Source organism: Aplidium turbinatum, chromosome 16 (assembly GCF_918807975.1).
Source record: "Aplidium turbinatum chromosome 16, kaAplTurb1.1, whole genome shotgun sequence".
Classification (NCBI taxonomy): Eukaryota; Metazoa; Chordata; class Ascidiacea; order Aplousobranchia; family Polyclinidae; genus Aplidium; species Aplidium turbinatum.
This window is the reverse complement of record NC_137487.1, coordinates 11464310-11486044: the sequence shown is the minus strand read 5'-3', so window position 1 is coordinate 11486044 and position 21735 is coordinate 11464310. Positions and strand designations below refer to the sequence as shown.

General features: G+C 36.2%; 1 protein-coding gene across 1 annotated transcript; it reads right to left on the bottom strand.

Moving 5' to 3' along the window:
* Positions 1-7856: 7856 nt before the first annotated feature.
* Positions 7857-15755, bottom strand: LOC145785547 (protoporphyrinogen oxidase-like). Its single transcript, XM_082597208.1, has 8 exons — positions 15507-15755; positions 15071-15186; positions 14025-14177; positions 12326-12496; positions 11076-11331; positions 10016-10328; positions 9546-9743; positions 7857-8926 (listed from the first exon to the last, which is right to left on the bottom strand). The coding sequence occupies exons 1-8, from the start codon at positions 15673-15675 to the stop codon at positions 8758-8760; spliced, it is 1545 nt and encodes a 514-aa protein (XP_082453334.1). The 5' UTR covers positions 15676-15755; the 3' UTR covers positions 7857-8757.
* Between the last annotated feature and the right edge of the window lie 5980 nt (positions 15756-21735).

Sequence of the window (21735 nt, the reverse complement as noted above, 5' to 3'; positions counted from 1 at the left end):
GGTTGCTTGAGAGTTAGTCGCACATTTAACTGTTGGCTTAGTGCTTGCTAGCTGGACAAAAGTTCCGTCTTTTATCCAAGTAATCTGTTGTGTAGTGACAGTTTAAGTGGTGTACGCGTTGCACCCCCTCGTTTTTGGTAGCCGTGGGCTAATTTTTACAGAAATACACTGTTTGAAAAGAAGTTCAAGTGTGTGTTTCTTCGGTCATTATATGCAGACGAAAGGATCCGGGAACTTTAAGTTACAATTTTCCCACGAAGAAATTATGGTTTACCGCTGTGACCAAGCACTAGGTGCAACGTTCATCTGATGAAAGTAAAAGCAACGACAAACAGGTTGATTTATTGCTTCACTGACGTTTCGCGCAACATGACAATACGCATCCTCAGAGCAAATAACATACAATATAAAATTTACAAAGTTATATATTGCACTGCGGTTGAAGGCAAGAAAAAATGAAACACACAGTATTCTAAAGGTTGGCTAAAAGTTGTGTGAGTTACTTTTCACGTTAAATTAGGTAAAGACTTTCAATATTTAACATAAATTCGAAGCAGTAGAGACCAACAGAAATTCCAAACGAAATTACGATTTGCTGGCTGAAATAACCCCTCGCAGAAAAATAGTGTCAAAGTGTCGAAATACTACTTGCTTTTCCATAAACAAACCGACATTCAATATTTTTTAAATATAATGAAACAGGCAAATTAGTGTGATATAAATGTGCTAATCACGTGTATCAAAAACATGGGTATAATTTTAAGAAGAAAAGCGTCTGTTCTAACATTAAAACGTGGCTGATAAACCGGACAAAAAAATTTACATCACGTAGTTCTGCAGCTTAAAATAAAAACTTGATTTGGTAAAAACAAAATTATATCTTGCTTACCTAAAATGTTTTAATACTATTATAGTTTACGTTGAATGACGTTTACCCCCACACAGTTGTTTTCACCTCACTAAAATTTTGTTTCTGGCTATGTCACTGGGCTACCTAGGAACCTCAATAAAAAATTGAAAATACAATAACTTTTTCACTTTGAAATACTTTTCTCAACTAAGGACTGAAAAGATAATTTTTGCGCCCATTACGACATCTGTTCAGATTTTATAAATGAGGCATCTGTATGACACAACTTAAAGGTTATCTTCATGCACGTGTCTGTTGTAAAACTTATGGGCTGCTTTATACCAATCACCTCATTATTACAGTCACGCAGGAAAAAGACGTAGTCAAAAGGTTCATCACGGTTTCACAGCAACTGGGGTTGTTCGCAGTAATCCAGGTCAATTCTGTCACTTGTGAGAACGAAAATGTCACACTAAAGTTTAAAATTTTACACTTTCCAGCCAAGTTGTCTCTTTCTCTTTACGTCGACTCAACGTCATCAATAAAAACAAATAGTAAAAAAAGTAACAACGTTTGTGGTTTCAAACTTATGTCTATCTATTTTGAAGGAAGCCCAAATGTGATTTGAATTAAGTTTCTATTGAAACTCGTTCAACGTAAAGTTGCAATACAGTAGTTAGTAGCTTACATAACTTTCCTAATTGCATACATAAGCATTTCATACCCAGACAGCAAATCAACCGTTTTTTTACACTGATTCAACGTCTGCAGACAATGTAAAAAATGATTGATTTGCTGTCTGGATAATGTTCTAACATATGCCGTCATAAACAATCGGCTACGCGTAAAACAGTAACAAAATAAACACTAGAAGACTTACAGGAAAAGCAGGCAACTTCACTCTGTTTCACTGAATCAACCCAAGTTGCTTCTCAGCAAAAGACATCAGGAGCCAGTTGCGGATCGAGGAGGCAAGGCACTTAGTCACGTGCCTACCCTAAAACCGAGAAAAAAGCATGCAAATATTACGAATGTTTCTTTTTTTCACTCGCTTCACCTGCTCAATCTTTCTGTATTAATTAAAAAGCCGGGTTAAGATTTTGATGGACCTAAGGCTATGTGGCAGTTAGTAGCATAATTCATCTTGATTGCACCAACCGCAATTAAAATAAAATAGCAAAGATATACACGAAGTATTCATTTGTTACACACAATCAGATGACATGTTTTCTGGTGTGGGTCAAAGCAAAGCAGTTAATAGCATAGCCTAATCCAGGAGTGCACAACCTTTTTGCTATTGCCGGCCGCATTCCGATTAATTCTATAAAGCACGGCCGCCAGTGAGTTTTAAATGATCTTTTTTTTCAATTTGCGTTATCTAAGAGAAAAATTTATTCGTTAATATTTACTAAACTTATCATACTTAGGCTATACCCAATAGTACCATGAAATATCAAACATTTTGAACTGAATTTATTCAATAAAAGTCTGCGACATTGCAACTCCCTTGATTTTGCATACGAGCACCGGTTAAGACACCAGTCTCAGTTAGCCTGATTTGTTCGGTACTCGTTTTTGTAGGTACTTCATTCGTGAAAAGGCAGACTCACACTTTTCTTCAAATTTTCGACACAGATTTTCCTAGACTCGCCTTCCAATTTTGCATAATGGTGTGACATATGACGACAAAAATGCTGTTTTGCATTATTTCCTTTAACAGTTTTAACCACTTGACTGCATATTAGACACATCATAGTATGCGCTGCCGTCTCCATCATGAAATAACCCAACTCCCATTTGGAATTGAATACCCTTTTCTCCTCTGCTAGTGTTCTTTTTCTTTTTAAGGACATAATGCAATGTAGGCAGTGCCGGTCTTAGGGTATTTCGGGCCCTGTGGGGAATATGCTTTGCGGGCCCTAATGACAATGATCCAATTCAGTAGCGTAGCTAGGTATTTGAAAGGGGAGGGGGTTTTGACGGCGTGTTCGCCGAAGGCGACACCCAGCGTCTGGACTGGAATGCCTCAGAAATTTTTGAAAAATTACTTTGAATTTAGTGCATTCTGAGAGCATGTTCAACAAAAATTTGGGTATGAATATTACTGTAAAATGGTGCTTGCCTCACCCTCACCCTCAGCACTTGCCTCACCCTAAAGCCGCAACTATGACTTCAAGGAATGGGCTACCGGTACTTGCTTGTGAATCGAATTGAATCTTTTTCCATTGGAAATGACAAAAATTACTGCATTTTTTGAGTAGCCTAAATTGCGGGGCCCCCTAATTTTCGGGCACTGTGCGATCGCACGATTTGCACACCCCAAAGACCGGCACTGAATGTAGGCTACCGTTACAATGAAATTAGGTTGAGGAAAAAGTTTTGTCTCAAAACGATTTTAACAATATAGCCTAGCTTCAAAAACTTATGATGAGAATGTTTTTCAAGTTTTAAAATTTGAAATATTATATATAATTACAAGCTACAAGGGTATCCAGTGGTTCTAGATATCCCTGTATAATATTTAAAATACATTTCATTTTTATTAATGAAATAATTTTTTTATTTTAAAAACAGGGCACGGCCGCCAACACATGCTTATTAAATTACGTGTTAAAGGCCGCATGCGGCCGTACGGCCGCAGGTTGAACACCGTTGGCCTAATCGTTTAGCCTATATTTATTCTAAAATTTTATTTTCAATGCATAGTAGAGCTAAGAATTGTAATAGTTTCTTTTCATGCATAGACAAACGCAATAGGTTTTTTTTTTCTTTTTTGAGCATTGAAAATGAACTGTCGTTCGAACTACTGGAAATCAACAAATAAAGATACATTCTTATCACAACAGGAAATGCGTGCTTGAACTAATTTTTATTGACAAATCTGAACTTTTGAATTTCCTTGTTGCAGTTACTGTAAAAAGGTTCTGTTTTAGCAATGCAGAGATATCTCTTCAGGCGATGATTCTCGTGGAGATCATAAGGATAATAGTGAAGCAATGTTTCAGCACTCTCTTCGATTTTAAACGAAAATCTTCTTTGAAGGCAATCGTATGCTGCAATTCGAAATACATTGACAAAAAAAAATTGTCAATTTATCGGTAACTATGAGTCCACTCTGGATTTGCTCAAAAGATCTAGAAATTTGTCTTTAAACCCATCTTTGCCATCCAATCCTACTTTTCTTTCTTGAATTTTCTTCAGTGTGGAGATCACAACTATTTTACTTCATAAATTCATTTGAGCGGTTCTATCTACACCGGTTCAGGTTTAAATCGTGTTGACACATTTACTTTGTTCCAGTGTCAGGTTAGTCTACAGCAAGCTAGCTAGTAGCCCATAGACTAGGCTAAAATTCGTTCAGGATCCCCTTCGGACATTGTCCAGCTCGATGCTTTTTCAACCTCTTTCTCCAATTAGCACTTTGTTAGCTGAAATTTCGTTTAGAATGGGTGTGATTCAGTTTGACTCTTTATAAGTCGACCTGAAGTTGCAAGTAGTAACTACTCTTAAAAAGTAACTGTGCCATCTTTTGTGTTTCGTGTTTCAAATCACCATTGAAATTCAAACGTAGGAACTCGGCCATATGCCTTCAAAACTGAAAAAATGCAGTGTTTTGAAGTAAAATTATACTCATCAAACTTAATTTTAACAACTAAATTAACATATTTCAATGGAAACAAAAATGAGAGGCAGGTGTTATAGAGCAGTGATTCAAACACCATTGGCTCCAAAAGAATTAAAGTTGAACATGGAAGCCTTTTATTAGAAGAGAATCATATTTGTATCGTAGTTTATTCAAAGGTGGTCAAAACCCTACCAATTTTGAGCAATTTTTATATAGAAGTTGACAAGGATGGAAGTGTTTTTTTAAAACTTTTTCAACGTTAGTCTCATTTCAGAAGTGTTTTTGCAGTGATTTAACGTCTGTAGACGCCTTAATTACCAAATTGAATGTAGATGCATGATGTTATTAGCAGAAGAGAGAAGAGGGAGTCATAAAAAGTATTGGACACACTGCACTGCAATAAATTCAACTTTTCAAAATACGTATTTTTTCTTTTGTAGTCTAATTATATTGAATCTTATCAGTTAAAGAAATCTAAATCAGAATGAACCAGCAGCGTTAACAGGGCGGTCCAGAGGGAACTTTTGGAGCCGGGATAATTATATCGGTCAGGAACCTTTTCAAGGGGCCTGAAAACATAACGAAACCACAGCGTATTCTTTAGATATAGTGCTTTTTTCTTATAAATGTCTTTATTTGGGAGCCAAAAATCATATTGATAACGGCCCGAAATATCCTCTCAACGGCCCTGGCTTGAACTGTTCAACTTGTTGGCGATGCGCAGTAGCGTTGAAAAGGGGGTTTAGGAGGTATTTTTGGACCTGGCTGAAGACAATTTTAGGGGCCAGTAACCTTTCCAAGGGTTCGAAAACTTGAAGCAAACACCGCGTATTCATTGAATATGATGCGTTTTTCTGAGAAATGTCTTGATTTAGGTCTCGAGAATCTTATTGGTAGCCTATCGGCCCAGGCACAAATTATCTTCTTGGCCCTGGCAATGCGTTCATGTTAGCAAGGTAAAAAACCTGCAATGTTCTTGGCTACGTGTATCAACAGATGTCATTCAAATGATGTCAACGAATTGAAATCAATAACCTTCTGTGAAAACAATAAAAAGTTGATCCACCTACAGACGTATAGTATTGCCACCGCAGGCTTAAAGAAAGCCATCGAGGATTTTGAAATGACGACTCCATAAATATCCTTTTTTTGCAAATCAACTAAAATAGGTTACTTTTTGCACACTTGAATGAAAACGTCCATTTATGTTTACAAAAAGTAACCTATTTTAGTTGATTTGCAAAAAATGAAATTAACAGAGATGCCAGTTTTAAAAAGTGTTGCAAAATACAGTATATCATTTGCCTGGGGGCTGTTTGTTTTATCTTCAGTAGGCTTACGGTTGCACAACAACTATGAAAGCAACAAGAAAACTAAATTTCATAAATTTGTGTGATGGTGGCACGTCTAACAATAATTGCAGGTTAGGCTACTGAATTTGAAAATTTCTATTCACTATCTTTGGCTACTTCAGTTTAAAGTCATGGTCCGGGATAAAACTTACAGGTTGAAAGAGGTCGTGTTTTTTTCCATTAACATGTCCGAAAAAATATAGGAGCAGCTTATTGGTACAACACGTGATAGCCCTACCACGTAAAAAAACGGAGGTAGCAAAACCTGAAGGGGTTTAAAACGTCATGTTAATCAATAGGTATTTGCGTTGTAGGCTAACTTGTAAGATAGGCTATAGGCCTACCTACGTCTGTCGCTAGCACAGCCAAAAAATCTAACTTAATATTGAGACCTTAATTTAACTTTTAAATTGAACCATGGCTATCTTTGAGCGTTGCTCATTTACCGCGCTTTGTCTTTTCTAAATAAGGCTTTTCAATGTCTTCTGTTGATATAGCAACACTAATAGCCTAGTACGGTACGACATTGTTCCATGGTGTCAATGTTCACACCTGAAATTGTTATGTCCACCCGCTGCAGCATCCAACCTCTACAACAGTGGTTCTGAACCTGAGGGTGGTGGTGTATGGGAGTATTAAAGGGGTCAGCGAATGTTTTGTTTTCAGAAAAAAAAGATGCCTAAGCTCACTGAACTTTAATCACTAAAATTTACACCTTCAATATTAATTAAAAACAATTATTTCTCAGTGGTAGGCCATTCTTGAAAGTTTGAAGCGTCCGAAGGCTTGATAATGATTCTTTGAAAGGTAACTGTCATCCAAAAAACCTTTCTGCTGTTTCAGTCACTTTTGTTAAAATAAAGTCACCTTTTTGAGTTATAAACTCATCCTACTTAAGACCGACATCTAGCGATAGTTTTTAAACAGCCGTTTTGGCGCGCTTGTTCGAATTCCTCAAGCTCGCTGCGTGACTACCATTTCTGAAAACTTTAGAACGCATGGGGTTTCAACCCCTCCCCTTTGGCACGCGTGTGACGTCACGATATTGAGAATGATGCTTTCAGTCTCTTTATGTCTTTTAAACAAAGTTAGCCTAATTTTAAACGAAACTGTATTAAAAGAGCGAGTTTTTCCAATACCAAACATTCAAATATCTCAGCCAGGAATTAGCAACAACAAAACATAGAGACTTAGCTTTATTTCCAAAAAATGCCCAAGAAAACATGATCTTATCCTTTTGCTATGCCACCGGACAGCACCATTCTACAGAAATATTTATACCCACATGTTTGTTGAAACTGCTCTCAGAATGCACCAAATTCAAAGTAAACTTTCAAATTTTTCTGGGGGCCCCCCTAGACCCCCGCCAGTGGGTCTCGTTTTAAGCGAACACGTCAATGGGCTTCGCCCTCGGCCGTGAAAACCCCCCTTTTCAAAATTCTTGGCTACGCCACTGGCATACAGTGAAATAGCATTGCTAAGTTTCGTTTGCTATACCGTGCTATCTTCATTGCTGCATCTAACTGGATGGTTGCTCATTGTTTGTAACAACCTACAGATCCTTGCCTACAATTTCATTGAACGATTTTGTTTTTCTGCTTGTTGCATTGAGTGGCAGGAAAATCCAGTCCTTTGACGTCCATGGGAATAAACCTCAAAGACGTTCGAAGAAGCGTTGGCTCGATAACATTTGGGAAGGTCAACGGTTGGAAGATCTCGTCTCTGTCGACCCGCAGAACCAGGTGGCATGGAGAAATGCCATCGGACAAACTAGACATTTGTTGGCGATCAACCCTCGCAATACGGGAAACACGAGACGTTAAATCGTAGAGAGAGCATGATAAATAAACTAAGCTGTTTATTTGTAAACAAGTTGGATAGTTCTTGAAGTGTTTGATATGAGCTGACCTGATTAACAGAAAGAAAGGAACAAATGAATCGTTCGGACAGTTTTTGTGGCAACTAACTTTTTCGCAAACTAACTAATGGGAGGAGGCTACGGAGTATATCAACACAAAAATATCTAGAAGTTTTAATTTATTAGATAGTATCTGATACTCGCCAAAACATGACAACCTTTGGTAACTTTCTAACAAAATTAAACCATCAATACTTCGACGAAGCGTTTGCTAAATCCGAAGGAGTACGGGCAGGACTCAGAAGTTCAAAGTCTTTCAAGAAAAACAAAAAAATTGTATGTCAAAGCTGTTGACCACCCACAATAGGTTATAATAAAGAGTTACGTGAAAAGTATTGATCCAATGTAAAAAAGACTGATTTTCTGACTTGTAGCATTTCTTTCCACAGCAATGTAATCCTTGCTGTTTAACAAAATTAAATGCTATTCAAACAGCAACTAATCGCAAATAAGCAGCACAAAGATAAACTGTTTTAACTTGACGCTTTGAAGTTGAAACATAATTATAATAGTGTGTGTTTTTTATATAGCGCTGAATCCATCGCAAATATGCGTTGCTCTTCAGCGCTTTACAAAGCAGACAGTGTCATAACACAGAACGACGGCAGCAAGAACGTATTTCTACATACGCAGACAGGAAAACCCGTCATGATTACATTGATTCAACGTCTGCATTTTGCTGTGTGGGTAAGACACAATTGGAAGTTCAAACATCTGACCAAACATGATTGACAGCAGTAGGCCTACAAATGAAAAAACAATACCGTAATATAATGTTAATGAAAGAGAAACAGCTGGTTTCACACATTGTTGGGGAAACCACCACAACAAGCTTTACATTTTGTAGCAAAATTGAGTAATTCGTTCCTAAAAACTTACATCCATCTTCAGTACTTTATCGTTGCATAGTACGAACAAGATAAGCAACAGCGCTCCAGAATTTTAACTTCAGCGTGTATTGAACGTGTATTGAAGTTATTACGTGAAAGAGATTTACGGTATTTAAACATTTTTAAACAACGAAGCCGCGTTCTCGGAGCGTCTCATACACAGCTAATCTGCTGTTGAATATACAATCGTTGATACTGACCCCCCAGTACGATGACCCCACAAGGGAGATGGGGAGACGGTTTTCATTGATAAAGTCTTCCGCTCCTTCGACGAGATCCGTATGGCCAACGCTGAAAGAGTTTGTAGGAAATTTGCTTAATGGGGCTGGTGATAATGGCGAAGGCAGGTATCTTACTCCTGATGGCTATGATAGATTGCTTCCCTAGCGCAATCAACTACTTTGATCATTATATGCACGTGTTCACTTTTAACTCACCTGACAAGATTTTTTTAACTTTATTTTTTCTTTGATGATGCACAATAAAAAGCAATAGGCAAAAACGTGCGATACAGTTGAGGCCATATTTGCTTTTCACATCAATAAAAGATCATCAACTCATCACTGTACGGTCTGCTTTGTCAAGATACGAACGGTGTTGCAGCGATTGGAAGATGCAAATAAGCAAAAGGCAAACGAGAGCAGGGCACAAAACAAGACGAGATTAAAAGCTGATTCACCTGAAGCAATAGCAATGCTTGAACCAGAAAAACGACTGATATATACCAAATTGGAGAAATAATGAGAAGAAATTAAAGTCGTGGACTAGATGAAGACGAAAAGTGCTACTATACACGAGTGCAACAGTTGAAAAAAAACAAACAGACAAGACGGAATCAAAAGACTAAAAAGATAATTTTGAGATGATAGGACGAAGGAGATCTAGTCAAGCGCAATACAAATGTACTCACCTGTACATAGGAATACACTGTAGACACTTTGTGGTGCTCATCTCTGATGGGGATTTTGTTATTTTCAGCTGATCTGCAATGCTCTCTAGCGCTGCTTGTTCTATAGTGGTTGTTAGAGCTTTTTCAGGTTCGCCAAATAATTCCGAAAACCAGCAACCGCCCAACATGCAGGTCAACCGCGTGGAAGAAGAGCCAAGTCTGTTCAAAATGGAAGATACTAAGATTCTATTAACTTTGTAGCAATAAGCAAATAAGTAATTGGTGAAAAATATTTCACTCGATTTTTTTCAAATACCGGTAGTAATTTATTCAGTTGTTGCATCCAAAATGGAGTATTTCCAGTGCTAAATATACAGTTTTTATATCTTCTTCAACAAAGGGTTATCAACTTATCACTAAATCAGCAACAGGTACGCAAAGGTTTTTAGTGATGGAGATATCGCTTACGAAAAATATTACCAAAGCCTCACCTATCGTGTTGTGGAAAAGCACAAGAGTCGTATACAATGCCCATAACATTTGAAGGCTCCATGGAAGGTACCAGATGTCCAAAACCAATTGTAGGTAGATTCTCCTCAGGAGATCCATCGTACTCAACGTTTGCTACAGCGACATTGACCCAACGTATGTGGCTAAGGGTCAAGCCAAGTACGTTTAGTTTATGGTTGTCATCTTTTGACGTCGCAATTGTCTTTCGTAAAATTTTGCTAAGAGAATATGAAGGAAGGGCAGAGACAAGATGATCGATGTTATCCAACTCGTCGTCCCAAGGAAGATTATCCTCTGCAGATTCATCAAAAGCAATCAAAATAAGGACTGGTTTACAAAATGTGTGCAACGTGCTACTGTGCTTCATAGATATCAGTGCCACAATACAACAGTGCCGTGATGTAAACATGGATATTCAGTGATATAGCATAAAGGTGTAATAATACTCATATATTTACATAAGTTATTTCCGTAGCTTTGCCAGAAATACGTCGCTCATCAATGATACTTCTTTAAATACAACTTTTCAACCGTGCTCATATAATAACGCTTAGTTTCTAAAATGTTGAACTTCGGGACGCCAGTTAGCCGCCACATACATCATTAAAGTTTCATCTGCACTACAGGATTCTCAACATTTTCAAGTCAAAAATACAATAGAATCGGTTTAAAACTTCCACAAAAATCAAAACGCTAGTGACAACTGCTGGATCTTACGAACCCAGTGTTTTGAGTAATATAAAAAAGCAGACAGTACCTCACTAAATCGGTAAATTCAAGTTTACTAAGTTAGAGCTTTCGCCACACAAGTGTGGGTTCTTCAGTAAATAATCTACAACGAAGAAATCACCTAATAGAATACTTTTGAGATTATTGTATAGTTTAAGAACTTTAAGTTACTCATGAAAACGAAAGGATAGATTTATAAAAATATTAAAAGACTGCAGCGTATCACAGAAAAAAGATATCGCAAGTAACATGCTTTTGATTAATGTTTAAATTCGCATAAAAAGCAAAAAAAACAAGATGTCATTATCTCACCGTCAGTTTTCATTGTCAGTTTTAATTTGCCATTATCTTTCAAAGTTATTTTGTCAACTTCAGTGTTTCGGATGATCTCAACATTCATATTCTCCACCAAATGTTTAGCTAACGACTCAGTGAAGTGATGGAAACCTTTCGTAACTGCCCACTGGGTCCACTTTTCGCGCTTTGCCCGCTTAATGAAGGGGTTGGCCAAGAGAGCTTTGTTCAACAAAGCCGGGTCCCGTGCAGCAGGTTTTCTTGACAGTGAAGCCTGCAAGAAACTGTACTACTGTAGTAGGGTACTGAACAAAAAGTTCTAATATGCTGTTGCTGTAGATAATCATTAATCAATTCTTTTCTCATTTTCAGATTTTGACCGCCAAAAGACCATCATGAATCAGTTAAGGTTTAACAGGTGGAAGAAAAATACAAACATATTTATTCAAATAATAAATAGGCTACTATTAATACTACAAAAAGTGCTCAATGCCAAGCAAAAAAGCCAAGCAGAGCAAATTACATCAAATATAGTTTTATTACTTTCTAAAACCTCTACAGCCTGTTTCACCCTAAAAGGGGAATCATGAGAAGGTCCTTATTCAAATAGAACAAGTATTCAAATATTCTATTTGAATAAGGACCTTCTGGTAATCCTCTTTTTAGTGTAAAACAGGCTGTAAAAGTTTTTAGAAAGTAGTCTATTTGATGCAACATATTTATTTACATTTTTCAATAGCAGATTATGATTACATCATCAAGTTATCATAAGAAGAGTCACTCAGTCAGTGTTGGTTATCATACTTCAGCAACTTTGAAAAGCAAGCAACTAAAGAACTCGTCATTGCCCAGAATACTTCAAGTTTATACTGGTGTTGATAAAACACATTTCTGTAAAAATATCACTCAAACCGTATTAATCACATTATGCTCTCGTCTAAAAGCATTCGGATTAACAATTTTACAATTTATATACAGTACATCCAAATTGATATTTCTGGGACATTAGAGAGGAAACACCCACTCAGTGAGAGTCATCTTCTTAAACACATAGACCGACAGAATATCGATATTCTACAGACAAAAATTACAGCCCACTGCCAAATATGTGAACAAAAAAGCAGAAAAAGGATTAATTTAAGATTACCGTATATAACCTATGCACTCACATACATAAAACAAAAGTATGGAGCATATCTTGACAAAACAAAGATTTATTGTTAAACAAAAATAAAGTAAATTATTGTAAACTATTTTCCAAAAATCACCTCTTTTGGTTTGAAAATTTTCCACATATCAGGAAAAGCAGCTTTCATGCTAAGATGTCTAGAATCAGCAGCAAACACACCCCTTGTAAATGCACTGATTAAGTAATCTGATATTTCACTTCCAAATCGCTCACGCGAAATTTCATGCATTGTCTCATACTCAGTCGGCACCTATGAAGGACCACAGTTGTCAATACAGCTGCAATGAAGCAGGGTTGATCTCTAAGGTGGTCAAAACCAGTTTTGACCACTAAGCGGTTTAAACCTGGTTTTAACCGATCAAAACTAGGTTTAAACCGGTCAAAACCCAGAAAAATATTTTTATGTAGTGAATGGTGGGCTACCTGGGCTATGTAGGAAATATAAAAGCAGTTGTGACCATTTTGATATGCAGGCCTCGAAATAGCTGGCGGCCATGGCCGCCTGAACTTTCATTAATGGCTGCCAATACCGACCTGTCAGGCAAAATTTGATGGCAAATGTTTTTCATAAAAAAAATTTGTTGGAATAAATTCTTGTACTTCAGTTGGCTGTGCAAATTGATCATCGTTCTACCAAGCATTTTTGGTTCATCAGAAACTTATTTTTAGAATTTGAATTTTCTCAATAATTAAAATACCCTAAAATATTTTACGGACCATAAGGCGCAATTTAAATCCTTTTTTTCCTCATAAATTGATCATGCGCCTTATAAGCCGGTGCGCCTAATGTATGGATCAAGTAGTGCTTTATAATTTATTGCCTACACTCAAAACCAGTACCGATACTATTATTATATAAATAAACCACCGTCTTACACAATAAACTACGGTAAAAGCAACTAGCAACTGTGATATTCACTAGGCCCATTTTTTCTTTTGCTCATTGCACTATTGTGACTTGCTTACATTTATTACGCATTTTTGTTTAATGAGCTTTATACGGTAACCCATACTCCTTAAAATACGTTGCGTTCTATAGTCCGGTGTGCCTTATGTCTGAACAAAAAACTAATCAAAGCAATTTATTGACAGTGCGCCTTATAGTCGAATGCGCTTTATGGTCCGTAAAATACGGTAAGTTGTAACCAACTGATTGAAATATCAAAAATAAACAAGAGAAATTGAATATTTTTTGTTCCAAATCCAGCATTTAGGCTATTGTTGATCAAAACAAAATATAGTAGAACATCATTACTAAACATGGAGGGTAATATTTTTAATTCAATTGAAAAGCAACTTGATTCATACACTAAAGGGGTTTTGACCAGTAATAGGTGGTCAAAACTGCCCGGTTTAAACCAGGTTTTAACTGGTTTTAACCGGGCGGTTTAAACCGCCCCGGTTTAAACCGATCAACCCTGCAATGAAGGGGCTGGTCACGATTGTAAGAACTTTGAAAAAAGTGAGCTTTGCGTCTTTTTTCAAGGTAACAACATATTAGTCATAAAAATCTACAGAATAAATAAAAAATTGACTCTATTTATACATATAGCTTGGTAACTCTCTACTCCAGGATACAGTTTTACATATGCATTCAAAATCATGGCAGGTCACAAAGGTTACAGTATACCATAGTTTAAAATATTACATAGTTTAATTATTTAACTACCATTATTAACAGTTGCATTTTAAAATTTTCATTCTACAGTAAAAATTTTTTCTTAGATTAGAGTACAAGAATCACACACCCAACAATACAAGGATCAATGCAGTACAACCTTTTTAAAGTAACCACTGGCCAATGATCTGAGTAATGGTTTTGAAAAGGGTTGTTGCTTTCGACATGATCCTAGAAAACCACTGGGAAGTTCATGAAGCTTTCCATGAACATAAATCAGTCTTTTTCTTGCAGCCACATCTGAAGATCGCACCTGAAAAAGAGCAACAGTTTAACATTATGAAAGTCTTTCTATGCCATTTCATCACAGAATTGCAGATGAACACACACAAACTTTAAAGGTATAATATTAAACAGGAAACAATTATCTTTTGAAATTCACAAATTGCAGTTTATGTGATAGAATTTTTACATTAATTTTACTCTAGCAATTTCATTCTGTTTTTTTCTACAAGAAATGAACCATTACTTATACCCACCCAAAGGTATACAAAAAAGGAATATGAAGGCTTGCAGCGATTGCCTTATTCTCACGACATTACCAGGGCGTAGTTTGTAGCGTGTTAAACATGCAATTCTTTTTAAAATTGCAGAAAGTTATGTAGTGCAGCTGATATTATATAGTCAGCTATAGAAGACAGTTAGTAAATGGTACGTAAAGTACATTTAAAGAATACTTGTTTCGAAAGACAGCTGAAAAGTTACCAGTAAGCTGTTTTTCTTAAAAAAGCTTTTGCAGTAGGCTACATGTAAAGCAAGTATACGGGTAGTTCAATTAACAAGTAACCATGAGCATGCAGTAAATATTCAGGTATGATACTAATAGCACAACGCAGGTTATCATAATAAAATTTATTAAACTAGCCTACTATGTACGGTAATTATCGATACCAATTGTCATTTTACGATAAACAGAAGCCCTTCTATTGTCAGACGTAATCACTAAGTAATCAGCCTTCGTACCCCCTTCTTTAGATATCCCTGTACCTAATGTTAGCCCATCAAATTCCAAACAATACCAAATGAAGAGGATCTTATATACCAATTCACCTACTAACAGTAACAGCTGTAATTGTCTATGGTACAAATAGACCTACCATATAGAATAGCCTAAAGTATGATGAAACATTTTTATTTCCAACCTACAGGTATGATTTCATTTTCAAGTTCCAATTCAGAAACAAGTTGCAATGTATTATTTCCCACCATTCCAGCACATCGTACACTGCGTGGTCCTTGCTCATTAATAGGTCCATTGTAAACTACAATTTAATACACCAGAAAATATTGAGAATAAGCAAAAAGAAGTATAATACTAATTAAAAGTTACATGCCAAGTATGAGGTACAAAAACATAATAATCATATTAACCTAACCAAACAGCTGTAGACTTTCGCAATTAGCTGCGAAGTGTGAACAGAAAATGTTTTCTATAGCCTATGTTCTGAGTAAAAAGTCTTGACCAAGGCAGCACTACTCAGTTCAAAATTAAGCAACAAGGACTACGGTATATCACCAAATATGTTGTTACATAAAACATTACCTTGTAAGCCTACTTCTAAAGAATGATTTTATGGATTACCTTTTCTGTCACCATTAGCTACATTTGTTTTCATCCATCCTCCAACATCTTTTGATTTTTCAATTACTATTACTCTAAAAGACTTTGTTAAGGTTTTAGAAAGAATTTTACTAGCGTAATATGCAGCTGATAAACCACTAATTCCACCACCACAGACAATAAGTTTCATTTCAATCAAAAATGAAGTTGCAGTTGAACATTGTAGTAATGTAGTATCGTATCGGCAAAGTGCAAACGTATTGTTTTTGTAATAACTACGGCAATAAGATTGAAAATATAAAGAAGTGTTGCCATTCCTCAGCGATTGAGATTTACCAAAACCGTAAAAGAAAACTTCTAATAATCATAACCTTTTTTTTTATTTTGTGCCAATTGAAACAACATACAGCAAGCTTCGAATCAAATAAGCCCCAAAACAGATAGCTGAAAGCACCAAAATACACTTAATTATCAATTTTTCAGCTTTTCATGCGTAGGTAGAGAGAGAGCGGAAATTGAGAAAATTGAGAAATCAACTATTGCGGAAATTGAGAAGACGAAATCACAATACATCATTTGCGGAGACATCAACATCAACCTTATGCATGAAAATAAAACCCCTAAAGTAAAAGAATATTTGAACTCACTTGTGGCCATAGGTTGTAATTCCGTGATAAGCCATCCAACTAGATTTTCTAAAATTAGTGAACCATCTTTATTGGACCATATTTATACAAACATTGAAAAACAACACAAAACCAGCGGTATCTGTTTATATGATGTTTCTGATCATTTACCAGTGTTCTTGAGCGTAACTAATTTGAATTTCCTTAAAACCAAAGTTCCGAAATTGACACGATGTATGCGGCATTTTGACAATGAAAACTTTTTATCTGAAATGCATGTTGCTATGAACTCCCTTGATTTTACAAAAAACAACGTCAACACACAATTCTGTGAATTCATAGACACGTTCCAAAAAACACTCAATAAACACGCACCTGTAAGGAAATTATCCCGTAAAGAAGTCAAATTGCAAAACAAACCCTGGATCACAAAAGGAATTCTTAAATCCATAAAGACAAAAAATAGACTATATCGAGCGTGCTATAAGCACAAAGACGACATGAAAGTAAAGAAATATAAAGCTTACAATAACCGCTTGGTGCATATAAAAAGATTAGCTAAAAGACAACACTACACTCATTTATTTGAAGCAAACAAAGCTGATGCATCGAAGACATGGAAAGTAATTAACGAATTGATCACTAGCAAATCCAAGTCAACATCATCGCTTCCCACCAATATGGAAATAAATAACATTTTACACAAAACTGAATCAACCCACTTTGCAAACATAATGAATGAGCACTTCACCAATATTGGTACTAATATGGCAAGTAAAATTAAACCAACTGGCGTATCCTCTTCAGATTTTTTAACAACAACATGCCAATCCAGTTTTTTACTTGAAGACATCATTCCCAGTGAGGTTTCAAACATCATAATGACATTGAAAACAAAAACTTCTCCTGGAATACACGATATCCCGACAAAATTCATCAAACTTGCAAACTGTATTATTTCACCCATCCTTGCTCGATTATACAACAACTGCTTTGCTCAAGAGACCTATCCAGATCCACTGAAGCTGTCTAAAATCATCCCAATACCAAAGGTATCCAATCCCACCGCTTTAACCGATCTCAGGCCAATATCTCTTTTGCCCACTTTCTCCAAAATTCTTGAAAAGCTTTTGTACGAACGAATGATCAAATTTCTGGATAAAAATAATATATTAACTCCCAGTCAACACGGCTTTAGGACAAACGATTCGACAGAACTCAGTATAACTCACATATATGATCATTTACTCAAAAACTTAAATAACAATAACTATACGTGCTCCATTTTTCTTGACTTGAGTAAAGCATTTGACACTGTTGATCATGGAATTTTATTGAACAAATTGTATTGTTATGGTTTGCGTGGAAAAATATGGAACTTGATGAAGTCTTATTTAACCAACAGACAACAATGCACCAAACTTAACTCATTATCATCAAACTTTTCGACGGTCAAATGCGGCATCCCCCAAGGGTCAGTCCTTGGTCCTTTGTTATTTTTATTATATGTAAACGATCTACCTACTGCGTCCTCTTTCATGACCACTCTTTTTGCGGATGACACCAGCCTAAACATGACACACCATAATTTGACTTGCCTAGAACAACAAGCCAATGAAGAAATAAAAAAGATTGATGTATGGATGAGAACTAATAAATTATCGATTAATTACACTAAAACTAATTTTATGATCATTTGTAGAAATCCTCCTGTTGCAAAATCGTTCTCTCTCACCTTAAACGGCCAAAGCATTAACAAAACTGATCAAGTAAAATATCTTGGAGTAACGATGGACCACAGATTGAACTGGAACGCCCATATATCTGACCTTTGCACAAAATTGAGTAAAGTATGTGGCATTGCTTACAAAATCAGATACTATGTCCCAATATCCACATTACGGTTAATTTACTTTTCATTATTTCAATCAAATCTTCAATATTCAATAATTAATTGGGGTAGGGCCAACAAAACGTTAATACACAAGGTAGAAGTGATTCAGAACAAATTTATTAGAGCCTGTTTGTTTGGTGACAGGAAAACCTCGACGACCTACATGTACAGCAAATTTCAGGTATTAAAAGTGTGTGACCTTGCAAAGCTGGCATATGCACAGTTCATGTTCAAGTACGAAAATAATTTTTTGCCAGCATGTTTCTCTGGCTACTTTGTTAAACTAGACGACATACATCAACATGATACAAGACATAAGGCTAAAACCAGATTTTTTCTTCCCAGGTTTGAAACAAACTTTGGCAAAAAAACACTCCATTTCTTGTGTGTGCAAGTGTGGAGTGAAATTTCACACGATATAAAAGATTTACCGTTCCAATGCTTTAAAAAAAATGTCAAAAACCAACTGTTACATGAATATACATGCGTACCTTAAGTGCTCAATACAAAGGATAACTTACCTTTACAGTATATCATCATATCGTACTTATTAATCTTTGTTCTCTATAGTTAGTATCAAATTGCCCTGTTTTTGTATGCTTTACATAAAAATTGTTGCAATTCGGTGGTGGTATTCACGTTTTTCCCCGTTATTTCAAGAAAACTTTCGCAAGTGCTGTAGCCTATTATAGCACACAATCACTTATTGGTCGTTGGTTAATTCTTGGTCGCTGGTTTGAATCTTCATCCTCGGCTTACTCAGTTTGAGGATGCAGATTCAAACCAACAGCAGTTGTTTTTCAATCTCAGTGGCGAACCTTTTTATTCAATGAAGTAGTGTACCTGCCTCTGCACACTATTGTGTATGAATGTGTAGTTAGATTTACTGTGACGGGGTGGTGGCTGACTAGATGACTGCTTATGGTCTTTCGCTACCATCCTGATTGCGCCATAATCTAACCAACAGTTGTACAATGCATTGTTTTGACAACTACATTTTACTCTGATTGTTTGTTAATATATGGCGCTGTTAAAACAAAATAAATTGACTTGACTTGACTTGAGAGAAACCTTTCATTTCATCTGTTACGTGATTAGCACAGTACAATTATTACACAATATGAATAATATAATAATTTATTTGCATCAGACAAAGCTGTCCATATCCAAAACAAAACAACAAAATAATACACAAACTGCAAATGCACAAATAACGAACAACAACAACGAAATAACATCAAAAAATAACAAAATAATACACAAACTGCAAATGCACAAAATCTCAATAAATAGGCTATCTACTGTTACAAGTTTACAGACAATGGTACGGTAGCGTTACAAGTTAGAAGAATAAAAAAGCACCATAGCAATTTAGATACCGTAACAGACAGGAAGCTACTTCGCTAGCCTTTGTCGTCGTATCCAGGTTTACGTTTGGTGGTTAAAAGATTAGATTTAGTAGTAAACTGGAAGTAAACAAGGAAGCCAACTTTCGTGTCCATTTTCAAGCATGCTTTTCAGTGTCACGCCAAAGACACAGCCGCATAGCCTACTCTTGAGCGGTGTCAAACAGGCGCCTAGTGTTCAAGTGCTGTGCCAAAGTTCTCAACATTCGGCTATGCAGCAGACAAGCCCAAACCCTTCAGCCTATCTCTAAAAAATCAATCTCCAATTAGCTGGCGTTTCTCGTTTTGAACGGAGACTTTTTGGCTATCTTGCCCAAAATAGTTAGGCTATGCCTTGCTCTACAAGGGAGGTGTTGCGACTGTGCCAAAAAAACTGGTTACGGTATCTTGTTTCGGTTTTAAGCACGTCACCCCGTTTGTGTTTTGTCGCTTCTATTTTTTTAGACCTTTATAGTATGTTGTTTTTCGTTAGACCTCTACTAAAATATTGTTTTCCGTTATTGTGATGATCAGAAATAAAAACAAACTTAACTGATGTGCGTTTGAGCAAGGTGCATCAACGACAGCTTTCCAATTAGTGGCACCTGGTGGATGAAGGAGTTTACAAATAACAACACTTCAACAACCAGAAACTTCACTGCTTCAGTGTCAATCTCGGTGATCTGGCCTTGAAGCTTTTATGAGAACTACAATTTGGGTAGAGTTATAGAGAGGTAACTTTTTTAAACCATAAACAGACATAACTCAGCAACAACACAACATTTAACATTATAAAAACAATAAGCGAACGTTTTCGGCTAGTCATGCAGCTCTTTTCAAGCCTATAAGAAAAAAAGGTATGGCCACGCGACATTTTGCGACGAGAGTGGAAGAGCATTTTAATTTAGCTAATTTTAATAAAAACAGTGCAATTATAAAGATCATATTAGAAACTGCCAATCGTGTTCAAACAATGAACCCTCATTGGAATCCTTAGAAATTGCTCGTAGCTAAGTGTTTATCCGAGTTCGACACCAAGATTCACGAGGCATTGATCATCAAATCTTTCCACCCAGGACTCAACAGGCAATTATTTGCTGGTGGAGCCTCTTACCTTTTAACAGTTTTTGATTGAAATTTCACGTCTTGTGCTTCTCGTATTTTTGCTTTGTTTGTGCCACTAGGCTACTTCGTGTTGTGCTTCTGTCCATCTTGCGTAATCTGCTTGAGTCCTTTTCTGAACATTTAATTAATTTTACCTCTCAAACACTTGACCCATTGTGCTGCGTAACTTTCCAGTTATCATTTTGTGTGAGCTGGTTAAGCAGTTTCTCAAACTTTTAGATTTGACCACATTTTTGCTGTGATACTGTATGATTCTTTAGTATTTCTTTAAAAAAAATTATATAGCCTACAGTTAACAGTAGGCCTACCGTATATGTAATTTTTTTTGTAGGCTTGAAAAGGGCTGTATGACTCGCAGAAAACGTTCGCTTATTGCTTTTATTATGTAAAATGTAGTTTTGTTGCTGAGTTATCTATGTTTATGGCTATTGACAACTGACTCTGAAAGCATATGAACTATTGAAAGCGTGGAGTCTGATTAGAGTCATGCAAACACCAGAAGTGTAGGCTACGGAGCTAGCTTTTTGAACTTTTGCTGCACTCCGACTCCAAACTCCACTCCGACAGCAAACTGTAGGCCTACTCCAGGTTTTCTATACTATAACAGAAACACTTATCCCTTCTCCATCACGTGTTGTCAAAAGGCATAGTTTACCGCATAGTTTTATGCGACATTAAGCTGGTAGCACACAAATGCAAAAATCAAATTGTGCTTTTTTTCAACCTAAATGATGTATGGACTTGGAGAACAAACAGAAAAAAAATTTTTGAGCCCTTTTATTGTTCAAAAATTGCCACTTAGTGATGAAACAAAAACATTTTTTATACACACATAAGCTATTTCACTCAAATTTTCACACATTGTTTCTAAGCATCTAAAGTAGGCTAAAGTTCCAAGTCAGGATATTTTTTCCCCTTACTGTAAAATTTTGATGTGGTCATCATCAAAAAATAGCTGGTGAGAGTGTCATAAATAAAAATTCAAAAAATTGTAGACTAACTAGAGTTTCTTTGTGATAACATCATCTAGTAGCATTAAAAGTTTGACATAGTTTAGTTAAAAATGGCTGAAATACCTTTGTTTTTTCTCCATAGTTTACGAATAGCGTCAACAAAGAAACTTGGCGCTTCATTGCCGCCAACCCTCGACGAGAGAAGGGAACTTAATGATGATCTTTGTTTGAAATTTGAGAAAAGCTAAAAATTCACATTTTGCAAAA